Genomic DNA, 24,642 nt, shown 5'->3' with positions numbered 1-24,642 from the left:
GGCTCTGGCAGGCTCTGTTTCAGCATTAATGTCACCAACTGCTCAGCCTCATTAGTAAGGAGAGGAATGCAAATTAAAGCCACAGTGAGAGACGATTTCACAGCCATCAGAGAACAGAAAGTTCAAATTTGGTCAATATCAAGTGTTGATGAGGATGTGAAGACAGCAGAACCTTTGTTGCATGCTGGGGGGAGCGTCAACGGCACAGCCACTTCGGAAAACTCTGGCGTGAGCTAGACAGGTGACTTCCCAGAATTCTCCCAAGCCAACTATATCCCTGGGCCCCACCCTCACAGACATCCTGATTTGATCCAACTGATAGGGAGGGGGCCTCTGGTATTAGCGTTTTTAAAAGCTCCCCAGGGGATTCTAATGAGCAGCGGAAGTTGAGAACTGATGTCCAGCCCTCAACCCAGAAGAGATGAGACCATTCCTTGCACCCTTGTTCCTAATAGCAAAAAACTGGAAGTAACCTGAATGTCAACAGTAGAATGGGTTGATAAATTGTGATACAATCCAACTGTAGCAATCCACAATGGAATACTGCATGGCAATAACAATGAGCTAGCTACCTGCCCCGGCTGGGCAGCTCAGTTGGTTAGAGCATTGTCCTGACATGCCAATCCTGGTCAGGGCACATACTGGGGTCGACTGGTGAATGCATGAAGAGTTGGACCAATGGGTCGATGTAACTCTCTCTCTGACTTTCTAAAATCAATAAATCAGAAAAATAAATCCTGCCACCTCATGTAGCAGCAGGGATAAATCTCAAAAGCATAATTTTACAAACAAGTATTGGGGAGGATGTGGAGGAAAGGGACCCCTGGTTTGTGGCCGGTGGGGTTGTAAATTGGTGCAGCTACTATGGAAAACAGTAGGGAGGTTCCTCAAAGAAATTTTAAAATATTAAAAAATAGAACCATCACATGACTCAGCAATTCCATTTCTTGTATTTTTCTGAAGAAACTGAAAATACTAGTTTGAAAAGATATATGACCCCTTTCTGTTCACTGCAGCATTGTCCAACCAAGCAACGTTATTTACAATAGCCAAGATACAGAAGCAACCCAGGTGTCCGTGGACAGGCAAATGGATAAAGAGGAGGTGGTACGTATATACAATGGAATATTACTCAGCCATAAGAAAGAATGAAATCTTGCCATTTGCATCATGGACAGACCTAGAGGGTATTATGCTAAGTGAAATAAGTCAAACTGAAAAAGGCAAATACCATATGATTTCACTTACAAAATCTAAAAAACGAACAAAACAGCAACTCACAGATGACAAAGAATTGATGGTTGCTGATGAAAGAGGTGGGGGATGGGCAAAAAAAGGTGAAGGGGATTAAGAAGTACAAATAGCTAGTTGTAAAATTAGTCATGGGGATTTACATCATAGGGAATATGGTCGATAAAAAATATAGTACAATGTAGGGAATATCATCAATAATATTATAATAGTTATGTTACTGGGATGATCGCTTTGCAAAGTATATAAATGTCTAACCACTATGTTTTGCATCTGAAACTAACATAATATTGTATATATGTGTTGACTATAATTGAAAAATAAATTTAAAAAAAGAAAAAAGAGCCCTGGCTTGTGTGGCTCAGTGGATTGAGTGCAGGCCTGAGAACCAAAGGGTCACCAGTTCAATTCCCAGTCAGGGCACATGTCTGGGTTGCAGGCCAGGTCCCTGGTGGGGGGCACTCAAGAGGCAACCACACATTGATGTTTCTCTCCTCTTTCTTCCTTCCTTCCCCTCTGTCTAAAAATAAATAAAATCTTTAAATAAATAAATAAATAAAGCACAGAGGAATGAAGGAATAGAAGGAAAACCACATCACATTGTATACTTTAAATATTACAATTTTATTTGTCAATTATTCCTCAATAAAGCTAAAAGAAAAAACTATAATGTTAAGCAAAATAGTCGAGTCACAGATGAATGCATACAGTCAGCTGGATTGATATAAAGTTCAAAGGCAGGCAAACTAAACCCTATATTGGACGAGAATGTATATGGAGCTAGTAAAACTACAAAGAAAAGTCAGGAAATGTTTACTACAAAACTCTAAAGATTGGTTAGTTGGGGGAGGAGGGGCTTCTGGATTTTTGGTCATGTTCTGTTTCTTAAGCGCGAAAAGATCTTTATTATTAGCCTTTAAACGGAACATAGGCAATTTAATACTTCTAGTATAAATGATATATTAAAACCAAATACAAAATTTAAGTCACTTCCTCGACAGAGCCTGTTCTGATGATCACCCATTCTAGCCAAAGTAGAACCCCGCCTCCCCCAACACCCCTTTTAAAAATCCCATTACCCTCTCCAGTTTCTTCAAAGAGTTTAGCGGAGGCTCAATCCAGTGCTTAGTGAATTGGATCACTGCCTCTACCTCTTCCTGGCACCCGGAGCCAGTCACCTAGCCTCTCCGGCCTTACTTTCCTCCACTGTAACGGGTGGGTGGCTCCCATTTCCCGGAGATGCCGGGATGGGTGACGAGCCCGGCGGCCCCTCGTGCTCAGAAACACCATTGCAGGGCTCACCTTTCCATTTTCCTTAGGCACCTGCGCCCTGGAGGGGGTGTAAGGCGCGGGGGAGGCTTTCTTGGATCTGGGCCGTCCTCTCCCTTCTGATTCAATGGCCCCGCTGTCCCTTCTCCTGACCAGTCCCCACCTCCTCCCTCCCTCACGTTGGCAATGGAGAATTGGGGGTGGAACGCGGCTTTGGGCGAGGCCCCAGGACCGCAGGGGAAGGCGAGGCCGCACGGTGGTATCAGATCCTCCCGGAAATGGGCAGGTTCCGCCGCTGGGCCCGGGCAGACCCGAAAGCCCCGGGCCTACCTCTCCCGCGCCCTCTGCTGGCTGGGGCGCTCCTCGCGACCATCTTGGCCCGTCGCGCGGGGCCGGGCACACAAGTCTCCAACAGGGGTAGGAACTGGTATAACTGCCTTGGGGGGCAGTTTGGGAATATCTAATATGACCAGGAAGAGCCTCTGGGAGGAAGATACATTTGACTACAGCCCTGCATCTTCCACAGGTGTCCATTCCCCAAAAGTGAAAACAGTAACTTTTTTAAAAAATGAGATTTACCACCAACCAACCAAAAAAGAAAGTCTCCCACCATCCCAGATTTCTATGTACCTCCCCAAAGGCAACTACTTTTACCCCTGTGTTGCATGACCTTTCAGAGATGGTCTTTATGGAAACAAGGAGATACATAGTACCCAGATTTAGTAGGCACATCCCTTCCCTACGCAACGCAAGCAGGAGCCTTCAGGCTAGCCTACACCTTGCTCTTTCCTCCCAAGTAACAATATTCAGTGTTTGGAGAAATCGTGCCTATCATTACACAGGCAGCTATCTTTTGCAGGACTGCAGACTCTCATTGTACGGATTACACCACAGCCACACAATTTACCTAACCAGGGCATTTAGGATAGATCGAAATTTTTTGCTGCTACGAACAAGGTGACAATTTCAATGAAATATCTTGTACATACCATATATCTTTGTACTCTGGCTCAAAGGTACGTTATATGAAATGCTGATAGATTTGTCCAAATACCCTTCCAAAAGGTGAAGGTAAATTACACTTCATCAGCAGGGAGGTGGGGGACCCTTCTAGAAACCTGGTGGGGGTAAGGTATTGTCCATTTTATCTTTGCCTATCTGAGAGGGAAAGTGAGGTCTCCCAGTTACAATTTGCACTTCACTCGAGTTGGGTGGAGCGTTTCTTGTTAGTTCGTTTTATTGTTTGTTCGTTTTCAAATGTACTCCAAAGCCACTTCTGTTTCTCTACATTCTAAACTACCCATTGGTCACGGAGTTGATGAAATTCTTAATTGCTTAAGAGCTCTTTGCCTGTTAGGCTAACTGGCCCCAGTGATCAGATCATTAATCGGCAAGTGAATGGATCCAAACCAGAGTGTTAATCCCGACTGGGGAGAATGCGTTGCCCAAGGAAAGTTCAAGGAATGAGTCAATCAATGTTCAACCTCCACCTTTATCCTTGATTTAAAACACAAAAACCTTTTGAGTGTCTCACACTTGCCTGAGAACAAAGAGTGATTCAGCCTTGGGCCTGACCCCACAGGCCCCCTGGGAAGCAATCAGTCACCGTCCCATCCCCGGAGACAAATGTTATCAGGGGAACTTTCTGGGTCTGAGTCTGTTGGGTGTGGTCCAGAGCTGGGGGCTCCAACAAAGAGGTACAAGCCCTTTCATTCGTATTTGCTGAGCACCTGCTATGTACCAGGTCCTTGCCCTCGAGGGAAGAACCACATGGGGACCAGTTAATACACTACGGTGCAGTCATATTGCCCACCTGTCCCAAAGGAGAAAGCTTTATATATGCAGTGGCTGTGGAATCTTGTCAAGGCATTAAGTGGTAAAGAGCAAGATGCAAAACGGCATGTACAATGCAATCGTTTGCAAAGGAAGAGGGAGGAGTATGTAGATACTTTAGAGACAGATACCACCTCCGGAGGAGGGAGACGTTAAAACTAGCTGTCTCTGAGGAGGGGATCTGGTGGCCACAGGGCAGGGGTGGGAGGGAGATGTACCACAGGCCCTTTTCCATGTCTTACATTTTTAAAATTATTATTTGCAAGTATTAACCTCATTAATAGAGTAGCAAAGTTGTCCATCAGACAGGATTTTTAAAATAAAAGTGTATAGTCCAATCCGTGGGATATTTTGCAGCTGTTAAAATGTCGAAGCCTGTCTGTGGTTCCCATCTCTCGTAGGAAAAGCCAGTCTTCAGTGAGGCCACAAGGCGTCTGCAGGATCTGGCCCCTTGTGGCCCCTCTGAGCTCAGCCAGCCCCCAAGGCTCCGGCCGCAGCGGACCCCACCCAACCTGCTCCAGCCTCAGCGACTTTGCATCTGTGTTTCCTTTTCTGAATGCTCTTGCCCCTGCTGGCTCCGCAGCTCACTCCCCCCCCCTTCTCCCTGTTTAATTTTTCCTCCCAGCACGCAGCACAGTTTGACACAGTGTACGTTTTACTTACTTTGCTGATTGCCCTTTAGAGCAGAGTTCCGCGAACTACACGCCCCCGGCCCCACGGACAAGTCTGCCTGAGGGTGTTTTGTATGGCTCTTGAGCCAAGAATGGCTTTTCCAGATTAACATTTGCAATCGATTTGAGGTTAGGGCACACTAATTTGGAAACCCAATTACAGCAAAATGTTAATCTTCAAAAGAGAATCCCATTTCTCATTCATAGATCTGTATTACAAAAAAACTTATATTTAAATACTATTTTATTTTGAACTTTGTCAATAAAGAAAAATGTGGAAATTTGTTTTCTGTAATTACCCAGTGAGGCCCAGAAAACCCAAATGTCCACTCTCTGCTCTACACAGTCCCTCCTGGGTAGGAACTGTCCGTCTTGCTCAATGCTATCACCTAGGCACCCAGAACAGGGCCTGGTGTATAGTAGGTGCTCAATAAAATGATCTGAATGGATGATCAAACCGATGGACTTTTCTTTTTTTTTAAATATTTTATTTATTTACTTTTAGAGAGAGGGGAAGGGAAGGAGAAAGAGTGGGAGAGAAACATCAATGTGTGGTTGCCTCTCGTGAGTCCCCTCTAACTCCGATTGTTGACTATGCGGCCGATGGACTTTTCAATGGAAAAAAATAAATCAAGTGAGCAGAATACCTAACATGCTGCCTTTTGTGTAGAAGCAAATAAATAAGATAATACCTACCATGTAGGCCCAGACTGTCTGTTGGAGGAGACTGAAGAAAGTGGTTCCTTCTGAGGAAGTGGCAGACAGAAGTGGGAAGGAGCCCTGACTGTGTGGCTCAGTGGGTTGAGTGCGGGCCTGCCAACCAAAGGATCACAGTTCGATTCCCAGTCAGGGCACATGCCTGGGTTGCAGGCCAGTTCCCAGAGGGGGATGCACGAGAAGCAACCATACATTGATATTTCTCTCCCTCTCTCCTTCCCTTTCCCTCTGAAGATAAATAAACAAAATCTTAAAAAAAAAAAAAAAAGAAGTGGAAAGGAAACTTCCTTTTCTCCAAACCTCTTTTGAAGAGTATGAATTTTTTATTTCAGATACCTGTGTCACCATTTCTGATGAAATTCTTTTTCACAATAAAGCCCGCCGCAACACTGAGGCAGATTTCCATGGCCTCTGAGACTCGGTCTGTGCACCTGGCCAATGGGCTAATAAGTCGGGTGTCTAACTGTCCTGGTTTGCCCAGATCCGAGGGAGTTTGGGGACCACCCTGGGCAACCAGAACAAGGTGGCCACTCTGGCTAAAAGGAAGGGTCCAGGGCCTGCAGGTACATGTGTGTGGGCTGAAGGGGGCGGGCCTACAACCAGCTCTCCGCGCCTGTCGGTGGGGCATCACTCTTAGGGGGCCACCCTGGCACGCCTGGGCTGAGACGGGTCTTCGGGATCCCCCAGAGGTGAGGAGGGCCTTTTCCCCAGTGGGTCTTCCGGCATCTGCCACCAGGCACCCCCCACACTATCTCTCGGACTATCTTGCACACTAACTGGGTCTGGGCAGCCTCGCCCCAGACGGGACTGATAGCTCCCTGCTATCTCTGCCTTCCTGGCAGAGCCTGAACTTGTCTCCAGGAAAAGCCCCCAGGGCCTCCTCTGGCCCACACCCACCTGTGATGCCTCAAAACATCTGAGTCCCACGGAGCGTCGGAGACAAGTCAAGTGTCGGCCGACTGTTTCCTTAGGTCAAAGTTAGCTGTTTCGAGCACAAAATAAAATCCTGGGGTTTGTCGCCCCCACTCTCGTCCTTGCTGCTTAGATCCAGACTCACAGGCCTCTCTGCCTTTGTCCTCGCTGTTCCTTCTGCCCCAAACTCCCTTCCCTTCCCCAGACGTTCCTAGGGCTTGTCTCACCCTAGAGAGGCTACTCTCATCCCCCTTTCCCACCTCGGTCCCATTGGACCCTTTGATCCCCACAGAAAGCCCTGAGTGGCAGGAGAGATTATCAGCCCCACTGTACAGACGAGAAAACTGAGGCCCAGAGGGCTGTGGTACTAGTGTGCCTAAGTCACGGTGAATAAGTGGTGGAGTTCACTGGCCTAGAGGCCCGGCCACTGTGCTAGATCCGACAGCCCCCACTCCCACGGAGCTCACAGGTGAGGGCCCCAGGTGAGTCAGGGAGGTCAGCCCCACACTGACCCCAGGCCAGGCCAAGGATGGCCCGGGGAGAGGAGGAAGCAGTGAGATGGCCTTCGGGGCAGCAGCGACCAGTGACCTCCACGGGGAACAAGCCCAGGGGCAGATGAATGTTCCAGGACACGAGTCCTTCAGGAAGACAGAGGCTCCAGCACCCACACAGCTCCAAGCCCCTTAAGAGTTTCAGGGAAACTCTGCCCCATGTTTTAGGATCAAAAATGTTCAAATGGAGTTAAAAAATGTGTGGTCTCTTTAGTATTTTTATTTAACACGCGAACACATTTAAGACATACATGTCAGATAAAATGCAGATGCCCAATCAAATCAGAATTTCAGATAAACAACAATAAGCTTTCAGTATAACCAGACTGCATGGGACAGACTTATTCTTCCTCAGAATTTCAAGTTTAGCTGGGGCTCCTGTATTTTTATTTCTGAATCCAGCAGCCCCCTCGGGGACTGGTTCCTACCAGCAATTCCAGCACGATCTCCCAACCAGGTTGCTTCTCATCTTTTGCTTTTTAGGAACGACAGCTCCATGAACAACCGCCCCCCCCCCCCCCCCCCCGCCACCACACACACAAAGGACTCTGACCTGGTCTGCAATTGTATCTGGAGGGTGTGTGCCTGAGGTCGCTTAGTCACATCTTCGCCTGGATGTTTGTGGCCCTGCCTCAGACAAGCTGCCTGTCACTCCGAAGAGCAGCAACCCTGGTCTCTCCTGGCTCCCCCTCTCCGGTGCTCTCTCCCCTCCTCTTTTTCTCCCTGTGTCCTCTGACTCAGTCTGACTGTGTCTGTTTCTCCCTCTCAAACTCTCCATTTGACCCAGCAGCTCTGCAAAAATATGCAGATACGTGGGCAAAGATTCACTGGTAAGGATGCTCTAGCACTGTAACGGTCAAACTTGAACAGCGAAGTGCCCACTGATAAATCAAGCACGGCCCGCCCTCACCTGGAGCATCATGCGGACATTAACAGTAACGCCACATTGACTTGAAAGAGGTTGATGGACAAATCGCAGAGTGAAAAACACAGGTTATAGGCAGGAAATCAATCATTTGGTCAGTTTAAGTTTCAACCAAACATGTGGTGACCCAATGTGACAAAGTGGTCACGTGGTTGTCTAGGGATGACCAGCAGGGGTAGTGTTTCTTCTTTATATTTTCCTGCCTTACCTGTTCTTCTCTTTTCAGATTTTATTTCTATTTAGATAGAGGGGAAGGGGGGGAGAGAGAGAGGTGGAGAAACATTGACATTAGCAAGAAACATCGATGGGCTGGTTGCCTCTTGGACACACCCCAACTGGAGACTGAACCCACACCCTAGGCATGTACCCTGACCAGGAATTGAACTCGAGATCTTTTGGGAAAATGCTCCAACTGAGCCACACTGGCCGGGGCTTCTAGATGGTTTTTATACTCAGAAAAGGCATCAATCACTGAAGTCTTGCAACCTTTAGGGCCTGAGCTTGTCCACTTGATTCTAAACAACCAAGCTGCTGCCCTACCCCAGCTACAGCAGATTCATTGCAACACACCTTACATTCCTTCCTGAACTAGCCTAAGGATGCCGTTTACCCCAGGCTCTTTTAGAAGATACAGATTCCCAGGCCCCACCCACAACTACCAACCAGAATTTCCGAGGGGCCTGAGGATGTATTTTGTAACAAGTGCCTCCCAGGTAGTTCCTGTCTTCAGGTAGCGTTTGGGAAACACTCCATCTAACAGCCTTGTTGAGTCATCGAACAGCTGCTAGCTGCTTGGGCCACTGGGTGGTCTCAGGAATGGATGAGAAAAACAGTGGTGACGTCAGTAGCTCACAGTGATTAAGCATGTGTTTTGTGCCAGGCCCTGTTCTAATGCTTTATGCAGATTATTTCACTAGATTCCCACAACCTATGAGGAAGACACTTTTATTAACTCCATTTCACTGATGAGGAAACCGAGGCACAAAGATACAAATAACTTGTCCAAGGGCACACCGCTAGCAGTGTGAATGCTGGGGGTGGGGACTGTGCCGTGTGCCCGAGACCATCAGTTCGGAGGACGGCTCTGCTTTCTAACACCCGCGCAGATTCCTCACCGGCCAGCCACCACTCTCTCATCTGTATAATGGGAGTGATGCATGTGCCCTCCTGCAGGGCTGGGGAAGAGGATGCAAGGAGACAGACTTCTCCTCAGTGCCCGGCTTTGGCCACCTTTCAGGAGTTAAAGGAGGGAGGATTAAATCAAACTTATTTGAGGGCAGGCACTGTGCCAGAATGAGGAGTAAGAAAGATTAGCATTGCCCTGGCTGGTGTGGCTGAGGGTTGAGCATCATGCTGTGAACTGAAAGGTTGCTGGTTGGATTCCCACTCAGGGCATGTTTCTCTTATACACTGATGTTCCTCTCCCTCCCTTCCCATCTCTCTAAAAATAGAATCAGCATCACTGTCATTAATCCTGTATGCGTAATGTCCAGCAAGGCCCCACATGGGACATCCAGCTGACAGTGTGCAAGGCCAGGGCATGATTAGAAGAACGAAGGCAGGGGAGCATCCTGGAATCACGTCTAGGGCCTGGGCAGGTAAGGCGTCCGCCTGGTGGCAGCCATCCTGTCAGGCCACCAGAGTGAGTCGCGCCCTCTCTGCTTCAGGTGTGAGGACTCGCCTGCCTGTGGGGAGGGCAGTGGGGCCAGCCCTGGCCTCGGGAAGACACTGCCCCCTTCAGGCTCTCCTTACCACTGCACTGGGCCCTTAATTCCAAGGCAGGAAGCATGGCAGCAGAAAGTACCATTGAAAAAGGGTCCTGTTTTAGTTCCATTTCAATTCTAGGAATATTTACTGAGTCTACTTGGGACCTAGTGTGAAGTGAAGACAGGCACTGCAGCTTACCAGTTGGTTAAATTATGAAATTTATTTATATTTCACCTTTTAAAAGCCAGAACATAACAAATTTCACTTTCTGGAAAGTCATCTTGTTAGAAATACATGAAGTGCACTTAATATAAGGAACGTGGTTTCCTGGCACCACCGGAGAGACAGTCACACGCTCTTCGGTTCCTGCCAACGAAGGTTCTGCTCAGGTCCCTCTGAACTCAGAGCGAGATGACCTCAATTCAGGGAGGTCTGAGTGAACGCCTCAAAAATGATAGCAAGGAAGGCGACCTTAGCATCGCCCCCCATCCCCAAGAAAGAGCAACCAGAAAAAATTACTTTGTCCCAAAGGGCCCCCAACTCTGCTGGTCACTAGGCACCCGCAGTTCGTACTGGCAGGTGGGGAGAGGCCACGGCTGCAGCGCGCAGGCCCAAACCCCGGGCACTTGCCACCTCGGCCGCTGGCCAGAAGAAACTTCCCTATCAGACTAGAGGGGTCGGACGTGCAAGAGCAAACCTAAATCCCGATGCCCTGGGCGAGCGGAGAGAGGTGCTGCTCCCGTGGGCCCGACGGCCAGCCCAGCCCACTCCTATGGCGAGACAGGACGAACTTCAAGCTTCTCGAGCTGCTGCCAAAGGGAGTTTCCAGGAGACAGTTTCCACTAACAACCGCTCGAGGGAGAGGCCGTGCCTCGGACAGTGTCCTGTCAGAGGAGAAGGCTGCGGCGCTCCATCCCCTGCAGCCTCTCCCGGAGAAGAGGGATGCCGTGTGATCTAAGGTAACGAATACAAGACAGAAGAACAGGTGTCCTCTCGGCCTCCGAACCTCCTCCCCCTTACTCGGGTGAGGACTCCTTTCTGTGCCTCGAGGACAAGGACGCAGGCAGGCTCCCAAACAGGAAAGTAAATGTGACCCAGTCATTTGAAAATACTTCATTAGTTTGAAAATCACGAGGAAAAAGCTACGTTCTTTCTGTCTCTCTTAGCTGACCCTCTTCCCCTCTTACGGAGCAATGGAGTTTAACCTAAGTCTCTAACCTAGACACACTTACTTCTACTCCGAGCACGTGGTTATACCTCATCCTAAAAAGGCACAATGCAGGCATTTAAGACGGAACCAGTCCATTCTAAGGGTGTGCAGGGTGGCAGGAAACTATCACCCATCAGAACTTTCAGCATCAGACCACGCAAACCCAGAACATTCACCCGGCGGGACTTGTGAAAGGTGTGCTGGGAAGAAGCCAGCTTCTGGCAGCTGCTGCCAAGGACCAACGAACAGGAGCTTTCTCGGCGCAGGAGGAGCTCCACCACTGATCGACGCGCTGCTGCCAGAGCCCCACACCCCAGGGCCCAGCAGGCGAGACACTTGTGTCAGTTGTGCTATTCATGACCCGCAAAAGGTCCTGGCTGGCTCGGAGGACCTGAGAGATGAACGCTGGATGAGAGGAACAAGTGTGAAACAGGGACAGGTGGAGAAGCAGGGCTCGCTTCCGGAAGAGGAGGCAGAAGCGCCGGAAGTAGCTGAGGAGCAATAAAAGACACACGACAAACAGGGTGAACAGCAGGGGGAGAGCCCAAAGGAAAGGAGGACTCTGAACTGGAAACCTGCTTCCCTGTTAAAAGTGACCCTGTCCTAATGCCAGGGCGCACTTCCAGGTCTGCTGTATATTTAAAGTTTCACACATAACACACAATGGAAGCTCTGGAACTGAGACGGACAGCAGAAGCTCTGCTCACTGATCGATGATGGAGCGTTGCAACACCTGATTTATCATGTCTTCTTCATCGACGTCGTAATCCTAGGGGCAAAACACAGACAAAGTCTCAGCCCGCTGGCAGCTGCAAAAATTTACTTTGTGCAGGAGCAGGACAGCCGAGCATGGGGCCCCAGAGATGGCTGCCAGGGGCCAGGGGCCAGGGGCCAGCTCTCAGCTGGCCATGCGAGCCGTGGGACTCTGGGCAGACTGCCTGACCCCTCGGGGCCTCTGCTGCCTCATCCTGACCGTGAAAACCAGGATGGCTCCCTCAGACCGGGGCTCAGAGGACCAGCGGGCACCCAGGTGGGCCTGGCGCAGGCCAAGTGCCCCAGTGTGGAGTGCGCTGCAGTGAGACCGGCCTTTCTACTCCGGTGAGGCCGGGTGTTCTATCTGGTCATTATACTTGTCTCCACAGCATTAACGAAGACGATGTTTATTTTCAAGTCTGAATTTCAGACACTGTATCAGACCATGAATAAATGCTGTTTGTGACCACTGAGGGAAGAGCTGTGCCTTCCTCCTCAGTCCTGCAATGTAGACATTCAGACTGAATACTCTAAAGCTCCAATTGACACTTATGTGTATAAATGAGAGGTTATTTCAAGCAGGCAACCAAATTCATCCATCACTAGAATGCCAAGACAACAGTGTGCCCCTCTGAAACTACACAGCTGTGGGAAAAGGACACAAACCCAGTGACTGCGTCTGGCCAGTGGACGTGCTTTGTGTGGCCCGAAGCACTTTAAAAACAAATGTCATACTTCATGTGAAATGCTGCTTTGCAGCTTCTCAGGCCTGAGGTGGGTGGCAGCGAGGGGCAATACGGTGCCTGTATTTCCACCTGACAACGAGCAGCTGCAGCTGACGGCAAACAGCGGGCCACACACGGTCCAGCCTGAAAATCCTACGGGGGAAAACTTGCCCGGTCCCATGGGCATCTAAACCTAAGAACCCCAAACCAGGCCCCGGCCGGGCAGCCCAGCTGGTTAGAACAATGTCACGAATCACCAAGGTTGTGGGTTTGGTCCCAGGTCAGAGCACACATAAGAATCAACCAATAAATGCATCGATATGTGGAACAACAAATCAGTGTTTCTCTCTCCATCCCCCAAAATCAATGAAGGAAAAGTAAGAATTCCAAACCTGGTTCTGTAACAAGTAGAAACTGCATATACCAGAAGGAAGTGGGCAAAGACGGGGAAGAAAGATAACCCAGGGGCAAGCGGTCACTGGTCTCAGTTTGACGGCTGGCCAGCTCATCTCCTTCAGCACCACTCAGGGAGTCTGCAGCCGTTCACCTGGCTCACAGGCCACACAGCTGCCTTTCCAGGAAACCCGTCGCCTCAGTGACAAAGCTCAGCAATGGGGCCCATGGTCCCCAGGTAAGAGGGAGCGGGGGAAGGATCGGAGCCTGGGCTCCACTCACCACAAAAGTGTCGTAAGAAAACTGGTGCCGCCGCTGGATGTGCTCGATGAAGTTGGCGCTGCGGTAGTTGGGGTCCCCCCAGGGCATCGAGGCACATATCGGACACACCTGTCGACAAAGAAGCGTGGTCTGAGGGGTCGGAGGCACCTGGCGGCCACGCTGACACACCCCCTGTGGCTGGGGTCTGGCCCCTCTCTTCTAGGGCAGCTGCCCTGACACACCAGTCCAGGGCCAGGTCACTCCCTCGTGTGCACGCTCACATCCCAGAAAACGCTGTTGGTCTCCACATGTCATCTGACTCGTGAAACACACGAGGGGTAGGTATGGGCTCCAGCCACGATACCGTCCTTTTCTTATCCCCTACTGTGGTCAGAGCAATGTGTCAGCCCAGTGGGGGGACGAGACTACAGCACACGGAATATCCAAGACACAAAGAAAACCAAGAAATGACAGATGAGCAGAGTCCCAAGGAAGTTAAAATACGGCCTTATGTGCTACTTTTTTACACGTAAACACTCAGATGAGGGGGCTCAGGCTGAAAGCCCTCTGACAAGGGGCTGGTCCGGGCTTTGAAGACTGAGAGGTATCAGGAAAGACGACAAAACGTGAAAGGTGTCCCAGAAGCGGGGTGGTAGTAGTGAAGAGAAAGGCCAGGAGGCAGCACTACGTGGAGACAGGCGGACAGTGGGTGTGGCCAGGAGGGGAAATTCATGGAGACAGGTGGAGGGAAGCTGGGGTGGGGAAGCAGCAAGCATTAGTGGCCCGGCTTAGAGATGGAACCTCATCATTTACAAGAAAGATGGTGATGAGGGGGGCAGGCAAGAGAGGAATCTGAAGCGGTGGACGACTCCTTGAGTGGAGGAGTGAGGCAGGCCCTGGAGCTGGAGCACAAGCAGGACCTGGAACAGAAGAGGCGGCGGCTGAAACCAGAGGGAAGTGCTGAACCCGACAGGTATGGTGTTCTGTAGAAGGGGAGGAGACAGGGCAGAGGGCCGAGGGCTGAAGAAAGAGGGGTTTCAACAGACACAGAACAATCACAGGGGTTTTGGGAAGCCAAAGGAGGGGGGAAAAAGAGAGAAATTAGTGTGCAGCACCAGAAACCAGAGTAGTTCAGCAATATCGATCAAAATTATACGTATACTTAGCCTCCGACCAAATCAATCCACAGCTAAAAATTTATTTCACAGACAGACATAAACACAGGCAAAAATACATTAAAATTTATGGCAACCTTTTAAAATTTACAATGAAAAACTTCAAACCTATAGAAAAGTATGTAATAGTCTGACAAACCAGCCCTTATCCCTAAACACCTAGATTTAAGTTTGCCATACTTATTTCAGCAAAAAGGAAGTGCTTTAAAATAAAACACATTTCACCTCTATTTCAGTACAGTCCTAAAAATAAGTATGTCCCTCTACAAACACAACACCATTATTCCATCTATCAATAATAATTCTTTAGTAGCATTTAATATCCCGTCCTCAATCAAATTTCCTGACATAATTTGGGACTAACCTTTACGTTCATCAATAAGGGAGCAACTAAATCACAGGAAAAGTAAGGGAAATTGTGAAGCTCATTAGGAGAGACAGATATACATGCACTGATGTGGAACACGGCCGAAACCATTAGTTACAGCCGGTATATAATGGGCTGCCATCTGCATGAAAAGAGGGACAAATACAGGCATTTCTCCACAAACGCAGACCACTGCGATGCCCATGAGCACCCCAAAGAGGCATTTTCCAACGACGTGAAGGGAGGACTGGGCTGGGGCAGGAAACCAGGTGCCAGTGCTGGCTCGGCACTGCCCAGCTCCACGACATGGGCAATCCGCTCAACTCAGGTGGCACGACGGGTTCTAATTCACGTCTAAAAATGAGTGCAGGAGAGATGGTGGTAGGAAATAGAGCATCTCTATCATTTTACTTAGCATCCGTTTTAGTTTTCACAAAATTACCAAAATAGCTGTGCTTCTCTGACTAACTTCAAAACGGAAGACGGGCAGGTGCGGGGGTGGGGGAGTGTCTCTGCATACTTGCCCTTCCAAATAGTAATTAGTTCTCCCACACCACAACTCAAAGCTCTTGAAGGAGGAGCCGACAACTTGGCTTTGGGACACCTTATCTTGCCTAGTGCAGCCAAAGAATATGCATTGTGTGTCTATTTTGGAATCACAGGGACAGTAAAACAGCAGGTGCGATGACCATCCCAGGTCGGCATCCAGCTGTAGAAACTTCCAAGTTCTCTATGTAATAATGATACATTAGAAAGATGAGCATCGGTATCAAACGATGAGGCTGTTTCTTTTTGAGTAAGAATAACTGACTCTTGTGACTGATCTGAAAGGCTGACAGGCCACCATGGGACGGTGTTTTACTTTTATATTGTGTTTATTTCTATTACACTAAAATGGCAAGTAGTAATGTAATGCATTTATCGTTATGAAACACAGAATCGCAGGAACATAAAAAAGCACTGGGGACAACTGATGGTGTAGAGGGAAGTGAAGAGCTAGGGGAAGGGGCTGGAGAGAGTTTGTACCATTCACTTTTTACACAGTGAACTGACTCCATACAAAGAACAAAATTTTAGAATTGTCAGGAGGTGACAGGAAACAAGGACTCAGGGAGACCAGCTGGGATCACAGAACACAACTTGGGCAGGGGTGGGAGCCAGACTCTGGAGGAAGTAAAGGAGAGGGTGCGGGAGAGGCAGCAGCCACCGGAGGGAAGAGACTGAATGCAGCTGAGAAGAAGTGCTGAGGACACGGTACGAGGGCTGCAAACTAAGTGCTCACGGGAACCAGGCTGGAAAGGCACAAGAGTAAAGCAGAATGGGTATGAGCCCAGCCGGTCCAGAGGGGGCAGCAACTGCCAAAGCCAGCCGACTCTTGCCAGAACTTCTAATTTCTCCAATGCAGAGTATCACGATTGGAAATGTTTTGATTTTTAAAGGTGAGGGAAATTAAAATGTGTACAGGCCAGATGTACCCCACAGGTTGCCACTCCATGACCCCAGAGGTAGATCAGGAAGCTCCCGAGACAGAAACAGGAAGCCGGAAAAAAGGAACACACACCTGATACTTTGACCTCAGTTAAAAGCAGGATCCAGTTACCTGCAGGAAGAGTGGGAACAGCTCATGGCAGGACGGAGGCAGAGAACAGCCACCAGAGACACTGCCTGCCTAGCGGGAACAGGGTCTTCCTGCAAACGCAGTGCACAGCGGGCCAGGCTGGCCCAGGCCGGCCCAGTGCCCCCGTGTGGGAGCTGAGGGAGCAGGTGCAGAGAGGTCACTGGTAGAATCTGATGCAGCGCAACGGCAAGAACCCAGGGGGCTCCGAGGAAAAAGTGGCTGCGCTGACCAGACTTTGGGCTTGACAAGGAATTAGATAAAGTCAAGAGATTTAAGATATTCCTGAGAAGGCGAGCTTGAGCTTAAGATTCCCAACACGGAGATAAAGAATGCCAAAAGGCCTAATCCCTCAGCGAATGCTCACGGATATTCTAGTTCATGTACCACCTTTTCCAGCAATGGAGCTGAAGACTGCCCACAGAACTAGGTACACGGTTCAACAGAAGCAGTTTGAGGTAAATGGGAAAACTGAAACAAACTATAGAGGAAGCTGTATTAAGACCAGTCTGTCAAAATTAAAAAAAAAAAAGAAAAAAGAAAGAAAAAAAAAACCCTAGTCTGTCAATTACAGGAAGAAGGAAAGGTAACCCTGCTGAGACTGACCAAATTCAAGCCCCTCCCACCCCTGCCCTGCAAAAGAAACGAGCTCTGACTGGTGCAGCTCAGTTGGTTGGGTGTCATTGTTAAAAAAACAAACAAACAAACAAACAAACAAACAAACGTCAGTCTGTGATGATTAAATGTCAAAGGACTGATAAGCACTTTCCTAATAATTTCAGCTTAAATTCGCTTTCTCCACAACTATGAAAAAACTATTCTCGAAAGGAAAATGGCAGCAGCTTTCGGAAGGAGAAATGTGGTAGACACCAAGGAATCCAAGGTGACAACACCAGCAACGGGACCAACAGACATCGCATGACCCTAACGAGCCACCCAGAGGACACATCATATGGAGCATCCCTGCACGAGGAAGCAGACAAGCCCCAGGGTTGGGGAATATAAGGGTGATAAATGGTAATGGAAACAAAAATGCAATAAAAATAATTAAATTTAAAAACTAGTACCATACTTTGCAATAGTATGAATTTAAAAAGATCACAATTAGCCCTGGCTGGTGTAGCTCAGTGGATTGAGCACAGGCCTGCGAACCACACGATCGCGGTTCGATTCCCAGTCAGGGCACATGCCTGGGTTGCAGGCCGGTTCCCTGCAGGCCAGTTCCCAGCAGGGGACGCACAAAAGGCAACCATACATTGATGTTTCTCTCCCTCTCTCCTTCCCCCCCTTCCCCTCTAAAGATAAATAAATAATAAAATTAAAAAAAAAAAAAGATCACAATTATTGCCATGGTTTCTTTAAAAAAAAAAAAAAAAGAAAGAAACAGACAAACCCAAATTGAAGGACATTCTACAAAACAATTGGCTAAAATGTCAAGGTCGGGAAAGACAGAGAAAGGCTGAGGACCGCAGAGACATGACAACCGAATCCAACACAGATGGGGTAGGGGCCGGGGAGGCTGGTAGGAAGAACATTACAAATGCTGGGATTGAAACACGAATTCCACAGTAGATGTCAGACTGTCTCAACGCTACATTTCCTGTGTGACAATTAAACACAAAAAAGGTCATTTTTCTAATGCAAATGCTCTTGTTCTGAGGAGGTGGATGCTGAAGTATTTAGGGGCCAAAGGGTGGTGGTATCTATAACTCATTCTCTAACAGCAAAAATTTGTATGTAGAAAGTACAGTTAAGCAAATAAGGTAAAATGTGACTAATCTGCAAATCTAGGGGAAGGATACATAAGAGTACACTGTACTAATCCTGTAATTTTTCTGTAAGTGTGACTTTCTTCCCATAAACATATTTTTGTAAAAGTTCCTCTTACCACAGACTTGGTATCCGTGCTATGGGTCAACTTGCAGTGTTCCACAAGTCCTTCCTGATCAAAGTTCTTCTCGGGACAGTAAGGGCAAGGAAAAGTGTAACGGTTTGGGACATTCCTGGAAGGTGAAAAGGCAGGAAAAAAGAACAACACTTCTGTGAGGACATTCCATGCAACTTCAGCCACTGCACCCTCCAAAAAGGAGCCAAGTTCACTGAACGGCCATGACAAGGGCTGTGATGACTACTTCCGCATCAGGTTGAGTGTTCTGAAAATGACTTACCAGCACAGCTAATACTGATGTGAACATTACAGAGGCCTTCCCCTTCCACCCCCATAAAGACATGCACATCCGCTTTAGGCAGCAGAGCGATCACACCTCCACTTTCTGAAACTCATACAACTCAGCCCTGAACATGCAAAGCGTTCTTTGTCTTTGTACCAAAAGAGGACCTCGACCTAAAGGAGCGATTGGGTCATTTACCTTGGCTGAAGGGATGCATCCTTGGTGGTGGCCTTCACACCTTCCATGATGTAATTCTGGTATTTGGAACAGGTAGCCACGTGGGCCCGGATCTTGGAGAGGAAGAACTTGGAGAGGAAGAATCAGAGGCCACAAGTTAGTCAGGACCTTGTACCAGGCTCAACATAATCCCAAAGCAAGGACAAGATGAAAACTAGACCTATACTGCCCTGGCAAACAATCTCACCAGTCCCCTGGCTGTGCTACATCTGACTGTTCGTTGCAGGGTTTCTGTTAAGATCAAGGCTGATGTGCCCTGACCTGTGTAGCTCAGTTGCTTGGATACTGTCCAGCAAAGCAAAAGGTCACCGGTTCAATTCCCAGTCAGGACACACGCCTGGGTTGCGGGGCTAGGTCCCTGGTCAGGGAGTGCATGTGAGAGGCAACTAATTGACTTTCTCACACTTCAGTGTTTCTCTCCCTCTCTTTCTCCCTCCCTTCCCCCCCTCTAAGAATAAATAAAATCTTTAAAAAAGAAAAAAAAAAGACCAATATTTTACTTGACCAAATCAGGACATCTGCTTCCACTCTATACTAACTCTCCTAGAGGCCTGCATTACTCACAATATGCTCTCTGCTCACAGACGCATTCCAGAGCCAGGGAAGTCTTTAAAGTTTTCCACATTAGCATTTAAATTCATCTCCTCATAGCAAGCCAAGAACTACATTCCATCATGGTAGCAGGGAAACGTGACCATGCACACAAAAGGGGTAAAGGCGAGTCAGTCATCCCAGGTGCAGTGCAAGTCATCAGGCTGTGACAAGTGATCTTTAAAAAAACCCTAAATCTGAATTCTATTTCTTCTATAAAATCTAGTCTTTGCAATATAGAAAGAGAAAAGAAAACCTACAGAGCGCTTCACCACAGGTGTTCTAGAAAGGAAGACGACGTGTAAGGAAGGGAGAGAGAGGGGAGATGCAGGGAATAAAAAACATTTTTCAAGATATACCACAATACATCACTAACCTTGAAAATGGAGAAAATCAAAAGCATATAGGAAAAAAACCAAACTTCAATATTTGAGCGCTGGCTTACCAGGATGCTTCTGTCTTACCTCCAGCTAAAGTATCTGACTTCAAGTTGCCAACCAGAGCTCCCGATTAACAGGGACGGGAAACAGCCCCATTCGGAACTGTGCCCACTGTGTACCCTCATGCTAAATCACTCCCAGGGGAAGGAGACTTGGAGGTGCACCCCCTCTCTGGCTCTCTGCCCTGAGGTGCTGGAGTGATGGAATTGACGTGCTAGGCTGTCCACCTGGCCCTTAATGAAAAAAGTTTCAATGTGGAAAAAAAGTTGTAGAAGTATATATTATGACTATTTTGTAAAAACCCTACCTCTGTTTGTCAAAGGGCAGAAGATACTTTGCAGCCTTCTAAATTGAACTACTTTAAAGAGGCAATCTCTGGGGTGGGAAACAAACCTACATTGTTTTATACTTTGTATTGTGTGGAGATAACAAAATCATAATGATTTAAAAACCAATAAGCCTATGTATATCTCTTGGAAAACAGGAAAATAGTTCTCTTTTTGCAGTTATAATAGATGTTAAAATAAACATACTTGGCTCTAACATATTACACAAAAGAACATGCATGCATTTCAAATGTTAGATCTTGCTATTATAATCAAATATTTCATATTGACCTTTGTATCATGATTCTTCTCTGTCAAGTGCTAAAAAGTTGATTAAATTTTATATCTATAATGACCCAGAGTTTTAAATCTCCTCAAACTAACTGCAGCAGATAATTTTTTAATCATTGATTTAGTTTTATATTAAAACATTAAGAAGTATTATTCTGTCACTATATTCCAATTAAAATTCTGCATAATGCTTTGGGAAAATGGGTCTTTTATAGGAAAAAACTGAGATAACTGATTTTTATGATCTTCAAAGCTAAAATATATAATACACTAAGTCAACTTAAAAAAAAAACCCAGAAAACCCAAAACCCAGCAAGGTCACGAAATGACACAGCGCAGCCACTGCCACAGAACTGGCATGCACTCGTGCTACTAGGCGTCTGGTCGCGCTCCGACTTCAGACACTACGCGGCGACTGCTCTGCACTTTACCCCGTCTCGTCACAGACAGACTGACTCTCCCGTTTTCCTTCCACATACATTTTTACGGCAGCCATGGCAAGAAGTCTCTGTGCTCTCAATCTGCCGCTCGAGCTCCGCGGCTCGCTCGCCAGGTGCCAGCGGGCTGCGGCACACCCCACAGACAGGCTTCTTCGGCTTCAGACATTCCTGCAGGCATGCAGAGCAAAAGCTAGAACAAGACACACAGAGAACCCGAGTCATGCATTGTGCAGACAGGACAACAAAAATGGATACACTTTAAAAAGACATCAATGAATAATGGGTTAAAGACAGCTTACTCCCTAAACTTCATTCAAATACTGAGTCCTCCTATGCCAGAAAAATGAGGGTGGGGGAACGGGTCCTGCAAAGAACAGACAGGTCCAACGAGAGAAACAAAGGCAGACTGCTGGGATCCACCGAAAAGGAGGTGTGGGGCAGTCTCCGGACCTTAGCCCCCAGCACCGAGGGGTCTCTTGCATCTCACTTTTTCCTCTGTGAAATGGAGAGAGTAGCGCTCACCCCTAGAAGTGTTGGGAGACCCCTGGCACAGTGTCTAGCACACTGGAAATGCACCACAAGCAGGAGCTGTTACCATTAGAAGCGAATGCGAAGCACGATGAAAACACAAATAAATATGAGAGCAACTAGTTGGGACCTAGGGACAGGTCTGGGAAGACTTCAGAGGCAGCATCTGTGAAAGAACCTTAAAAGACAGAGTTCAGCTGACAAAGAGCAATAGAAGAATATTCCTGACCTTTAGATTTAAAAACTCATGACGCATCTGAGGAGATAAAAGCCTACCACTTTTCGTAATAAGTAGGGACTCAGGTGTTTAAAGCAAGGTATCAACAAGACCAAATCCCAGTTTTAGAAAAATAACTCTGGGATTATCACAGACAACCGAGTTGCTAGTTTAAAAATTGTTTTTAGGTGAGGAAAGACGAGAGGAAACTTGAAGCAGAAACCAAACAGATGGCTAACAGCAAAGGGCTGTGAGGGCCTGACTGAGGCAACAGAGGATGAGCTCAGGGAATGATGAGGCAGCACTGGTAACTCACAGAGTCTGGAGAAGAAAGAAGGAAAACCACAGATGGCCAGGTTTCTATCCTAGGCCCAGGCAGGTGGTGATGCGGGGATAAGTACACAGAGAGAATGGATAACAAGGCATGAAAATACCCAGCTACCTATCCAACCTGAGAGACTTAAGGCAGGATCTATAATCAAAGGTAATGTGCACATTGGATAATTTTTTTACTGTCTCTAAGAATCTTCTTCCTCTTGGTCATTAAGCTAGACGTTATTCTCCTAGGCAAATTCTAGACCAGGCAGGGAGAAGGGAAGGGGGCTCTAATGACTCTCTACTGAGGGCACAATGTTGAACTGAACTAAGTCCCTGTCCTCGTAAGGCTTCTGTTCCAGGGTGGAGAAAATCACAGATGTCAGTTTCAGTTAGTGATTAAATACACGAAGGAAAATGAAGCAATGAGATCAGCTGGGGTGGATCACAGAAAGCTTCTTTAAGGAGGTAGCATTTGAGCTGAGACCTAAAATTATAAGGAGAGCGCAACACAGACCTACCTGGATGCAAAGCGTTCCACACAAAGATGACACCAAGTGCAGAGGGGTGTCCAAAAGGCAGAAAGGAAGGCTTGAGGCCATGAATCATGCCCAACAAAATAGCCTGCTTTCAGTTTCCGTTTCCTATGCACAGGCCTTTTTCTAGTTCAGCCCTCTAGATGCTCCACCCTGTTTTTTCTTACAGTGCTATACAGAAAGTCCCTTCTCCTGGGCACCCAGCCACCTGCCCTTCTCCAGCTGTATTTCACTAGACTGGAAAATGATATAGTCATTTAAAGCTTGAAATAAAGTTTTATAAAAATCTAATGCTCCGTCCAGCCAGAACTGCAGTGATGCTCAAGTTTCCAAGTACAAAAGTTAGCAAAAACCAACTAGGCAGAGCAGAAAGCACTGGGCTGGCACTAAAGGGGACTCAAAAGAGGCACACCCATGTGTTTTCAATCAACATGGAACTGATAATCACGTGGAACTAGCAGGGTGAGCACAAAAAAGAGTCAAGGTTTGAGTCCTAGTACTGCCCCTTTGGACTCTGACTTAGGAAAGGTTCATCTGGCTCAAGCAAACCCTAACTTTTGCTGGGTCAAAATTTTTTATTCATCCGTTACCTCTCCCCTCTTACAGGTCTGATTCCTAATACCCTCCCATTGCACAATGAATTTTTACACTAGTCTGAACATTTGCTGAATTGGGAACTCTGAGGGCAGAATCACCTTATTTCTTCCTATGCCTCAAGAATCTGGCACACAGTGGGCACACGAACATTTAATCTGTTGAATGTAAGATTGGAAGGTGGGTGCTCGCTGTGCTGGGCACTGGGGATGCAGATGGGGCAAAACAGATGCGGTTGCTGCTCGTATGGCAACCAACCCATGTTATCTCACACATAGCAGTTTCTCACGCTCTCACTGAAAAGTAAATAAATAAAATCTTTGGAAGACAGGGAGAAAGAGAGCTTCGTCTACTTGAGGATGCAAACAGCAGTAGACATGGCTGGGGAGCCTTTGCCAGGTGCCAATAGTTCTCTAGGCTGGCAAACAGATGCCTGCGTCCTTCTGGGCAGAGCTGGACAGCGGTGAGCCTCAGTACTCGCACCTGCAAAACGGCTGCAGGAACGCTGCAGAACAGTTGCCTGTTGTGCTCACTGCCCGGTAAAGGGTCCTAAGACCAAACGCCAAGGCGATGCCCATGATATGCATTGAGGGTGGCCATGGAGCAGGTGGCCAAGTTCTGTACAGTTTTCTAACTTAGGTGTGTTTGTTTTTGTGTCTGATGAAGCAAGGCTGAGATGCAAATCCCGCCAAACTCAAAACGCCTACCCCAGCCCCGTACTGACATTTTCGCACACACCTCCTTTAGTCGTCTCAATGTCTATTTGCAAAATGCAGGCCATGGAGGCTTAACTCCAACTAGCATGAAACACACCTGCACCCAAGTAAGTAGAAATGACAATTCCTATCTGCCACCTCTCAACCCCCTTCACAATGAAGGGCAGGTTGGTCGGACTTATATTAAGATCTCCCTTTTGTTCTTTTAGTCTAGCTCAGCGTTTCTGCAACCTGAGTGCACATTTGAATTATTGGGCAGAGCTGGCGACATGACGCCAGATGTACTACACTTTAGGGGCGACATACGCTCAAGGGAAACTGTGGCTCTCGAGGGCGGACTTTGGATCCCACCTAACCCCCAGCGGGGTGTGACTCCGCCACTGCCCCCCCCCCCCCCCCCGGGAAGGAGCTGACAGGCCGCCTGAAACACAGTGCGAGCTCACATTAGGGCGGGATAGTCGGGAGTGAGGAGGGCGGGAGACGAGCGCCCTGACAACTTCCACGGGTCTTCAGGAGCCCGGGAGGGCCGTACGCAGAGGCCCTTCCAGGTCGGTCCTCTCGCTCCCGCCTGAGATCCTTCCTGTCTGGGCCTCTCTCCGGGCCTCTCTCCTCGACTCCATTCCCCTCCCAGTCAGGCGCCCCCCGCCCAGGGCCGGGCTCGCCGCTTACACGTGTCCGCAGAGCACCCGCACCGGCTTCTCGTACACCTCTAAGCACACGGGACACGTGAAGCGGCCCAGGGGATCGGCCGCCGCCGCTGGCCCTGCAACCGGCGCAGCACCCTCACGGTCTGGCTGTTGCGCCGCCATCTTGCAGCCACGGGAAGCAACGTAACGGCGACGGCTAAGAAGGAGGAGCCCGAGGGGCGGGGCGCAGGAGGCCAGCCAGCGCTCGCGAGGGCGGGG

General features: G+C 48.2%; 1 protein-coding gene across 1 annotated transcript; it reads right to left on the bottom strand.

Moving 5' to 3' along the window:
- Window positions 1-10,037: 10,037 nt before the first annotated feature.
- RNF114 (ring finger protein 114) lies at window positions 10,038-24,568 on the bottom strand. The gene is made up of 6 exons (XM_037167174.2): window positions 24,407-24,568; window positions 20,871-21,021; window positions 18,705-18,811; window positions 18,224-18,338; window positions 13,200-13,307; window positions 10,038-11,815 (listed from the first exon to the last, which is right to left on the bottom strand). The coding sequence occupies exons 1-6, from the start codon at window positions 24,544-24,546 to the stop codon at window positions 11,750-11,752; spliced, it is 687 nt and encodes a 228-aa protein (XP_037023069.1). The 5' UTR covers window positions 24,547-24,568; the 3' UTR covers window positions 10,038-11,749.
- Window positions 24,569-24,642: the final 74 nt, after the last annotated feature.

The sequence above is a fragment of the Artibeus jamaicensis genome, unplaced genomic scaffold (genome assembly GCF_021234435.1).
Source record: "Artibeus jamaicensis isolate MK-2021 breed Jamaican fruit bat unplaced genomic scaffold, CSHL_Jam_final contig_685, whole genome shotgun sequence".
Taxonomy (NCBI): domain Eukaryota; kingdom Metazoa; phylum Chordata; class Mammalia; order Chiroptera; family Phyllostomidae; genus Artibeus; species Artibeus jamaicensis.
This window is presented reverse-complemented; position numbering and strand designations above follow the sequence as displayed.